Genomic DNA, 10,297 nt, shown 5'->3' with positions numbered 1-10,297 from the left:
GGGGGGGGGGCAGCAGTTTACGTTTATGACCTGTGTCTCCGCGCAGGGCGTGCGCGCGTCAGGAGTTACTCGTCTTTGCACAGACTCTAACTTAAAAGCAGATTCCACCGTCTTGCTCAGGTTGGTCTCCAGACGCGCCTTTACGCGCGCCGCCCGGAGCGAGTTTTCTTTTCTTTTTTAAAGTTCTTACGCGGCTTTTCTGTGTTTTCTCTCGGTGCATCACGGGAAATTGGCCACGGACATAAATTGAACTCGTTTTTGTTCCCCAAATTGCGCAGGGGTCGACATATCGGTCGAGCCGCGGGCGCTTTTTATCCTGCTCCTCGATTGTCGCCCCCACCCTCCAAGCGCGAGCGACCCATTTATTTATGAATGCGTGTGTTCAAGTCGAGCTCACGGGACATAAAACAGAAATAATAAATATGACGACTTGAACAAAGTGGCTGATTGAGGCCATCTGATCAGACTCTTTGTCTTCTGATCTCCCGACGCATAAATTCTACAGACCCCCCCCCCCCCCCCCCCCCCCCCATGAACCGCCTGATTCAGGGCTCCGTTTCACCGAGAGGTCACAGGTTCGACTCCAGCTGCTGTCCCCGGGCCACGTGTCCCCCGACTCCCTTAAGTCTTCGGAAAACAATCAGATCAATCGGAGGCAGACGCGGGGGAACGCGGAGCCACCTCCCGTCCAAAGAACATGACTGGCTTCAATTAGCTCCTCTGGCTGTGATCGGGCATTTCAGGGGCTCGTATAGAGCCGACAGACGGAGCAGGAGGTTCCGACCACGGCTGCAGCACATGCACAGCACCTGTGCAGTTTGTCCTCCTCCCATTCCTTCCTCTCTTCTCTGGATTGATTCACCCACATTTCTTTGGAATAATCCGAGTTTCTCTACGTTTATGACTCACCCCCCCCCCCCCCCCCCCCCCCCTTTGATCAACTTGTCTTTCCCTTCCCCGCTGCAGCGCGACCAGATTTTTAATCACAGTTTGGACTTTTTCCCTCGTACCTTAGTGTTTTATCCCTCTCTTCGCCCCTATTCTCCCCTCTTTTCTGAGCATCAATCCCGACCTCCGCAAACGGCTCAATGGTGCCGCCTAGCGGAGCAGGAGCACATGGCACCCCGCCAGAAACAGGGAGCCGACTGATTCCTTCATTTAGAATATTGATGAAAGCGTCACAGCCTGTTTCCCTGCCCAGTGGGATTCCTTTAATGTCCTGTATATAATAGGGAACCATGTATGCGACCTGTGGATTACTTTCAACCTTAGTCTGGATGTTACGTACACGTAAATCCATCGGCAAAACAGGCTTAAAACAAAATCCGCCACATGGTTTCCAGTTTTCTTTTTAACCAGGCACAAGTGGAATCTTTGGACTTGCTCCTGGAACTTTCAATCAATTTGAGCGAAAAAACTTAGTTCAGGAAACAACATAATGAAGAGATTGAAGGTTTGAAAGGGGCAGCGCCATCGCATGGAGTGGACGGTTCTTCTGGCAGCTGCGGTCGGGCCCGGTGGTTCTCCACAGCGCATTTCAATCATTAAATACATTTATTTACCATCAAGCAAGACTTGTGTCCTGAGGGAAGATGGACTCATCAAACCAGAACCAGACCCTTTTTATTTTTTAAAACCACTTCCCTGCTGTAATTGACGGTTGGTTTTATTGATTTTTATTCATCTTCTTAAAAATTAATTCGGCGAAAAAGCCCCCAGTTTGGTTGAAGTTTAAAGCCTTTGATTGACTCGCGCGCGTCCAGAAGTGACGGCTGCTCCGACGCCGGCCAATCAGGCAGACCTCAAGCGGGCACGTTGATGGCGCCGATTAAAGCAGCTCTGATTCAAACCTGACTCTCAAACCCCTCTGATTGAACGCGCTGTGGCGGCGTAATGACTGTTTTCCCGTAGTTCAGCGGAGGTTCAAACCAGTGCTGATTCAAATGGCTCCCGTGTGTTCATAAACACACAAGCAAACCTCTTGAAAATCCTCCGCCGGAGCTTTAGGTGACCTCATCTGTTCCGTCCCGGGGTCGTAACCCCTTGTATAATGTGTCAGACTTTTGTTGTTTCCATGCCAACAGGAAGGGGCAGGAAGATTTGGCCCGTTAACGTGGTCATGTGTGTTAGTTGGATAATTACCATTTATGTGCGGCCGCGGCGCAAATGTGTGTTTCTTTGTATAAGCAGAGACGCCTTATCTTTACATTCCACAATGATGTCCATTTAAGCTTTTAACACACTACCTAAACACACACACACACTTAACTGCCTTCAGTGTGTGTGTGTGTGTGTGATGATTCGCACGAGTTTTGCTAGCAGACGTATTTTCAATTTCCTCTGACCCTGGAACGACCTTTCACAGCCGAGGTGTTTAGCTTAAGCTTTAGGGGGCTTAGTGGGACACAGGAAGTGAACACACACACACACACACACACACACACACACACACACACACACACACACACAGAAGTAAAAGATTTCTATTGAAAGTAGATTATTGCGTCTTTTACTTAAGTTGTAAAATATCTAAATGATCGTCTCCTCACATCACTTTAATTGTTTAAAGTGATTCATTTAAGTCAAAAAGCTTAAAATATGACAAATGACTAATACGTTTAGTATAAACATGTTGTCTAAACACCATAGATGCACAACTCTGTTAGGAAATATGGATGAAGGGAAGACTGTGTGTGTGTGTGTGTGTGTTGTGTTTTTGGTTTACAGTTTACATTATTTCAAAGTCAATATCAGATCTGAACATCTGATCTGTTTTCACCAGTAATAACTGAGGTTATTTAGTTCACACACACACTAAATACATGTTGCACATATCTCTGCTGAACAAAACGATCCCCCAGGACTCTTTTTACAGTTCAGTGTTGATTTTTTTCCTTTTAAGTTTTATTCCCCTCTTCCTCTCGCAGCTGTTCCCGACCTCTGTTTAGATGTTTGAACATTTACGAGTTTACGTCTCCGAATGGCAACAGCAGCCGTCGTCATCCATAACACAAAACAACGGCGCGCACCTACTGCGCAGCGGCGGGGATTCAGGCAAGTCCTCGAACCGGCGACCGTAAAAGTTCAAAGCCATCTCTGAAGGATGGTGCGAGGTGTACGTCAGAGGGTTTCACCGCAGGCTGGCGTTTTACTGGGCGGCAACAAAACAGCTCGTAACGCCGCCGCGTCTCATCGCCGTCTCTGTGAAATGTCCTCAGGGCGTCGGATCGCCCTCTGTTGTCGGTGCCAAAACGGCGATACACACATCCTAAATCTATTACGTCTGCGCTCGGTCTGTGCTGCATATGGTTGGTGTGGGCGCGTATGTGTGTGTGTGTGTTCGTGTGTGTGTGTGTCCGACGTCCAACTGCTTATTCCCCACAGACATGGATTTACACACTTATTTAGTGCACATTCTCTGACACACACACACTGATGTTAATCAGAGGTTTATAGAAAACACATGTAGCATCAGTTTCCCATGATGACACCAGCATCAACCAGAGTTCATCAGGTCATCGTGTGTGTGTGTGTGTGTGTGTGTGTGTTTGTGTGTGTGCGGTGAGTCAGTCGTAATAAAGCAAACTTAGATTAAATCATTTACAAGCATTTATGACTGTAATAGTAATTCTGTAAAATGAGCAAATTAGAGTCATGACTAAGGGGTGCGTGTGTGTGTGTGTGTGTGTGTGTGTGTGTGTGTGTTTAATCGCATCAGTTGCACATCTGTTGAGCTGATGAGGCGTGCGCCGCCGCCTCATTGGTCGTCCTCAGTTTGCCCGGTTGTCAGACTGTCGCAGCTGCTGTGTGGCAGCGTTGGATGGTAACCCTGGTAACGGGTCACGAATGTGCTGGAATCGGCTGATTCTCATGGAGCACATCCATGTCGGCATCACAGCTCAGGTTAGCATGAAGCTGAAGGATTAAACTAAACTTGAAGCAAGCACATTTGATTTCATCTTCTCAGAACTGATAATTACAGTAGTTTTTTTTTCTCTCTTTTCTCAAGTACACACACACACACTCATGCTCACACACACAGACACGGCTGCTTGGAATCGAATATTAACGTAATTCCTTCTAATGATTGTCAGGAAGACCTGTGTCTCCTCTGATCACATGTGCTGTTCTGCATCGCTTAGAGGTCATGTGACCTGATAATGCGGACAAATGTTCTGATTCATAGTGAGTCAACACGGATTTAATAATTAAGCCAAAAAAACTGATGAGACCCGATAAATTCCATCCAATAATGCTTAAAATAGAAAAGAAAAACCAGTTCAACATACTTGTGAATATCGAAGGTGTGGAAAACAATGAAAGATGGCAGAGCGATGATAGCGAAAGAAAAAGTTACACACATGGTGTTTCTCTAACCTTTGACCCATCGGGCTCATCATTAACCAGGAGGTGAAGAGAAGTGTGGGGGCTGTCTCATCCATCTTCATTAGACGTGTGTGTGTGTGTGTGTGTGTGACAGCAGCATTGCTCCCTGTGTTGTCCTTTTATCCATCATGTTTTAGACTCTGATGGACTGATAATCAAACTCTCACTCTGTCCTACAGGAACCAGGTCCAGAACCAGGAAGTGATCCTGCTCCCTGCCCCCCCCCCCCCAGGTATGAGACCATAAATAGCCTATCAAATCTAGAGCAACATATGGCTTTAAAACACTGTTTGCAGGAGTTTGTATCTCTTCCTAAAGCTAAAATATCATACAGGAAGTGACATCATATTTCTTCCTGTGGCTCTCACAGTGTGAGATTAATGAGTTAACGAGGCTACTGTTTTGCCTCCATTGCCATGGAAACTCATGCTGAAACCCTCACCTTTTGAGGACAAGCTCATCTTTGACCTTTGCACCATCAAAAGGTTGATTTGTGAAGAAAATCTCAGAAAATTCTTTAGTATCGTGATTTGGACGCTCCCAAGTCGTTTGTCATTGTTGTGTGGTTTAACTGTTTTACTGGCACTGGTGATCGGATGAAAAGAGCCAGACTTTAACACCACAGTGATGCTCCTTTATTGGCAGGAAAAATACGACAAAAATACAGCAAAGGCACATTAATCATAACATCCCTGTTCCCTTACTGACAGGTAAAAATGACAGATTCAATGCGGAGTTTGTCCCAACGTCCCCGGGAGTGTAACAGGAAGAATGTCTGAATGTTCCCTTCAGATGCAGACCGTCAGTTTAATTCCCTTTTAATTAAGTGGCACGAGTTCAGCGCACGGAACCAAGCTGTGACTGCGTCCATGTTTCAGACGGGAGCAGGGAGGGGAAAGGTCGGAACACTGAGGAAAGGAAATTTACAAAGAAAAGCTGCTGAGAGTTTCTGTCAATTGACCCAAAGCACGTAGAATACGGAGGGACATGGCGACGGTAATTTGTAACCATGTCCACCGTGTGGACGTGTTCTCGTACGTGCGATAATACCCGAATGCAGACGGACATGGAAGACATTGGACTGTGTTGGGCATTAGTACAACACTATCTACACAATTAGTCCTTTTAGTCCAGAAAACTAGCTTCTATCACAGTTGCCACGCAAAGATAATCTCCAGTTTTATATGAACTACGTCCCCGGGCTTGGTTGCCATGTTGGGGCAACGTCCTCGTCTATGAGGGGGGACAGCAAAAATGGACGCTGGAATGACGTTGCCAGATCTGAAAGACGTTGCCCATTCAAGTGTTTGCCTCTTAATCAGGGCAACATTCTGTTTATCTTGCTATTCATCAGTGCTTTTTCGGGCTACAAGCTAAATTGATATTCTTTACAGGAAGACATTCATTATTGTCTGTTGTGCAAGATGGAGGACATGAAGAGTTGACTGCGTTAAACCCAGGAGATGGAAGCGTGAGCTTGTTTAATCAGGTTATTGCAGGTGGTAACGGGAGATCTGGACTTAAGGTGCATAGGTGGGTGTCGGCACAGCTGCCCGGGGCAGGCGGGGGCTGCTAGGCGTGGTGCTGTGCGATCAGGTTGCGGAGCTGTTTGATGATGGTGTCCATGAGCTTCTGTCGGTCTCTGTCTGTCTTCCTGAACTGTGCAAACATGTTGTTCTTTCTGTTGCTCTCCCTCATTCTGCAGAGGAGAATGAGAGGGTGATGATGAGAGGGTGGTTTCCCAGATTTCTTTACATGGGTTTTAATCAACATGCTCCTTTTGGTTTAACAGGATAGAAGATCTGCACACTGCCGAGTCATCCAACATGCAGCAAGGCTGAGAAGCACAACACTTCCCCCAGGAGAGGAGGTAGGTGAGAGGAGAGGAGAAGAGATGGGGTAGGAAAGGAGGGATGGATAGAAGATGGAGTAGAAGGGATGATATAAGAGGGGAGGAGGTAGAACAGAAGAGGAAGGCGAGGAAATAGGACAAGAAAGAAAGAAAGAGGGTAGGACAGAGGAAAGGAGGTAGGAAGTAGAACAAGAAAGAGGGGGTAGGGCAAAGAGGAGGAGGATAGGGAGGAGGACAAGAAAGAAAGAGGATAGAACAGGAGAGGAGAGGAGAGAAGGTAGGACAGAGGAGGGGGGGGGAGGGGGCGGAGAGCAGGTAGGATAGAGGGAGTAGGACAGAGAAGAGGGAGTTGGACAAGAGGGTAGGACAGAAGAGGAAGGATGGATAGAGGGGGTATTGATAGAAGAGTGAGTAGAACTGAGGGATGGAGGACAGAAAAGGTAGAGCAGAGAGGAGGGATGGATAGCAGGTAGAACAGAGAAAATGGTAAAGGAGGTAGAACTGGACGAGGGGGAAGGGATGGATACAGGAGGGGAGGAGAGGGGGTTCGACAGACGAGGGGGTAGGACAAGAAAGAAAGGAGGGGAGGATAGTGAAGGGGTGGAAACGGGTTAAATGAAAGAAAACAGTGGAGAGACAAGTGAGCCGGGACAGGTGTGAGGAAGGAGGGGACGCAGAGAGCAACACGGGTGCATGAAGCCTGTTCACACTCCACTCAGGTGTTTCTATCACACAGCAGGACCACGCCCACTTTGGTACTCACGGCTTAATTAACCTGCCAAAAGAGCAGAAACAAGCTTCTATAAAACACACCACTGGAAGCTCTTCAACGTGTCCCGAGTCATTTCTAAACATGAATCATGGCATCTTACAAATGAACAGGGGCCTGTCTGTCTGTCTGTGTGTGTGTGTGTGTGTGCACGGAGGGGCGGCAGTACTCACTTCTCCAGGAGGGCCAGGGCCGTGTGGGGGTTCACCCTCAGGTACTTGCATGTCGGTTTGCCGTAATCAGCCAGGTAGGTGGACCAGTCCCACTGCAGGAACAAGTCCAGCAACTGTGGACAAGCAGACACGAGGCTGGTCAGAGATGGCCGCTCTGTCCCTGGAACCCTGCTGACCTCATGCGGTCCCAGGAATGCACCAATCCCAGATGCCGCTCTCCCCGTCATAGTCCAAGTTGGTTTTTGAATGAAAGGAAGCATCAATAAACATCGAGCCTGTCGACCACGTGGAAGTGCCATTGTTGTTGTTTTGCTGCTGCAGCCAAACCCCCGCAGGTGATTTCGGTAACACAAGCGGTTGCAACATGGCGCTCTTTGGCCATAAAGAAGGTACGACCCTGATCATTTACAGGCTGATCTGTCAGCAGCCTGTTGTTGTATATTGCCGCTACGCCCGACGCCATTCAGGGTAAATAAACAGAGGACGGATGAAAAAGATGGACGACCACGAGGGCGAAGTCTCTCGAAATGACCCACAAATGAAACTGTTGCATAACCTACTGAACTCTACACACACACACACACACACACACGGCATCTCTCTCTCCGTCTGCAAAACACACATCCATATGAGCAGGGAGCCCCACTGAACTCTGGGTAACACCAAACACACACAGATCCAGAGGGAAACCATATGTGAGCGAGGGATGACAGAGGAGGAGGAGAGGGAGGGAAAGAGTACAGAGGGATGAAGAGCAAAACCACATGTGGGGGGGGGGGAATGAAAGCGCGAGGATGGAAAGAGACACGGACGAAGAGGAATGGAAAACAGCAGAGACGGGCTAAAGGAAGGGCAGATGAAGATGGATGGATACGCTGGGTGATGGAGGGATGCCACATCACCGGCCACGTTCAGGCCAACGTAAGAAATGATGGGATGCCCTGACAACGTTTGAGGAGAAAAGGAGGGAATCGTTTCTCCCAAACCAATTTCCGATCTTTTACCTTGATTCACCTCCTGGCATCGACTCAGGAAAACAGGAAGTGTCCTAAATATTTCAGAGGTTTAATAACATGGATATTTCCTCTGAACGCAGCCCTGGAGGGAACCCACAAGACGAATGGCCGGTTGGGACTTCCTGATCTTTTCCTCCCTCCTCCTTCCACCACTTCCCTTCCACCCTCTGCTCCTTTCGCTTCTGTATTCATCTCTGTCTCTCTTGCTCTCCCTCCCTCCCTCTCTCCCTCTCTCTCTAGCACCGTGTTTGTCCCCGAGTTCACCCTTACACGGCCGAGGTTTGACCCGCTAATCTCCCCATACGAACACACACACACACACACACACACACAGCATTAAAAGGGGCAACATGTGCACATAATAAAAGGTGCACACACACAAATGAAAGCCGTTACATAAAGCCGCTGCGAGGTCACATGAGCAAACAAGACAGCTCATTTGATTCTGACACAGTGAGAAAGTGTCAAACACCAGCTGCTTTTTCAACGTGTTTGTCAGCACGCGTGTGTGTCTGTGTGTGTGTGTGTGTAGGAAGTTGTCAGTGTACAAGGGTACGTGTTTGAGGTAAACACCCAAAGATAAACAGCCAGTGGAGGAAGACCAACGCGCTGGTGTGTACAGAGGCGTCAGTCAGGTTATCTTATTTAAAACTCGGCCTCACTCCGGATTAACGCGCGTTCCATTTATCAGTCCGAAGCGAGCGGGAGAAGAAGCGGCAGGATCCAGATCTTTGGAGATACGAGGCTTCCGAAGGCGGACGGGAGCTGTGGAGGAACGGGCCCACAGTCTGTTAGCAGAGGACGGAGAGTTGAAAGAGCAGCGTTTACATTCAGAAGGCTGCTTGATCTCAACGTAAACAGTGTCAGGAGAAGGAAAAAAGATAAGAGGACTTAAGTAAAGATTATAAACAGATGATTGATGGAGGGGCTGATCGGGGCTGAAAGGTTTTGGCGTTTTGGACATGCAGGTGTTCAATTTCACTCAAAATAAAACAGGACCAATCCAGGAGGCTAAAGATGAGGTGGAAAAACCAAGATAAATTCTGAAATCAAAGCGTAGGTGGAGGGAAAACGAGAGAAAGACGAGGTAAAAGACGGAGGAGAAAAGGGTTTTGGGTTAAGTTGAGGTCAGTAGGTAAGTTTGACTGAAGGAGGGCAAAAGCAGTAGAAGCTGAAGGGAGGACAGGAGGGAGGAGGAGCAGCCAGATAAGACTGATGAAAATGAAGAAGAGAAGAAGAAAAAGGGAGAAGGCGGGGCCTCCAAAAAGCAACACGCGAGCCAGCCGCTCCTCACACACACACACACACACACACACACACCTGACCCGCGATTCACCCTAAACACACAGAGAAAACGGCAGGTCTTTCTCTTCACCTCTCGCTGAACTTCTCTCTCCGTCTCGCTCCCCCTCTCTCACCTCGCCGTGACCTCCGCCGTGCTATCGCTCCCGTCTCTCGCTCGCCCTCGCGCGCTCTCTCTCTCGCACACATTCAGATTATTGCTTCCTCGTATTCTTCTCCAGGGAACGAGCAGAAAAACAGAGTGACGTGTTGCCCTCACATTTATTTGTTTGCTCTCATTCCTCCTCCGCTAATAGGGTTCACTCCCTCGCGCCGGCCCTTCTCCTCCCCTCTTTTTTGCATCTCTCTCTTTCTCTTCTTCACTCGCTCTCACTACCAGTTAATCAATCACCCAAAGTTCTCCTTTCCCTTGTTGGCCTCTAGCGTCCCTCTTACCTCTCCAAAGTTCTCCCATTTTTCTCGTTCTCTCCTTCCATCTGTCCCTCGTCAGCAGCGTACTTGATCTTTCTGTCCAGGCCGTCCGTCTTGACCTCCACCACTGCTCAGCTTCTACCTCGTGACCCTTCTCTCCATCGCTCCATCTTCACCTCCTTTCCGACCCTTTTCTCTGTGAACCAATATATTGATACACATCTCTGCTTTCACTATCTCCCTCCTTCAATCCGGTTTTACTTTTATTTTCCCATCTCTCATCCAAAGCTAATTCTCGCCGCCGTGGCCGTAGTTAACAGTTACTCTGGCCGTGTGTGTGTGGGGGGGGGGGGGGGGGCTGCGGTGTTCTCATTGTCAGTGGCCCAAC

The 10,297-nt window shown here is 48.4% G+C and overlaps 1 protein-coding gene and 1 long non-coding RNA gene across 3 annotated transcripts in view; one reads left to right on the top strand and one right to left on the bottom strand.

Moving 5' to 3' along the window:
- The window catches only part of LOC115250713 (uncharacterized), an 82,722-nt gene extending 78,106 nt beyond the window's left edge, over positions 1 to 4,616 (top strand). Inside the window, exon 5 of the long non-coding RNA XR_003889281.1 lies at positions 4,566 to 4,616. This is a non-coding gene — a long non-coding RNA (uncharacterized lncRNA). The remainder of the gene's footprint in view (positions 1 to 4,565) is intronic.
- A 382-nt stretch (positions 4,617 to 4,998) lies between these two features.
- exoc6b (exocyst complex component 6B) overlaps positions 4,999 to 10,297 on the bottom strand; it is a 45,974-nt gene continuing 40,675 nt past the window's right edge. Inside the window, exons 21-23 of one of the 2 annotated variants that reach the window (XM_029839702.1) lie at positions 7,181 to 7,293; positions 7,002 to 7,013; positions 4,999 to 6,085 (exon numbers count right to left, since the gene is read on the bottom strand). In XM_029839702.1, the coding sequence (XP_029695562.1) occupies positions 5,959 to 6,085; positions 7,002 to 7,013; positions 7,181 to 7,293 (252 nt within the window). In that variant the 3' untranslated portion in view covers positions 4,999 to 5,958. The remainder of the gene's footprint in view (positions 6,086 to 7,001; positions 7,014 to 7,180; positions 7,294 to 10,297) is intronic. The other variant, XM_029839703.1, reaches the window with a different exon arrangement.

The sequence above is a fragment of the Takifugu rubripes genome, chromosome 8 (assembly GCF_901000725.2).
Source record: "Takifugu rubripes chromosome 8, fTakRub1.2, whole genome shotgun sequence".
Classification (NCBI taxonomy): Eukaryota; Metazoa; Chordata; class Actinopteri; order Tetraodontiformes; family Tetraodontidae; genus Takifugu; species Takifugu rubripes.
The sequence above is the reverse complement of the archived record's forward strand: the minus strand, read 5'-3'. Positions and strand labels throughout refer to the sequence as shown.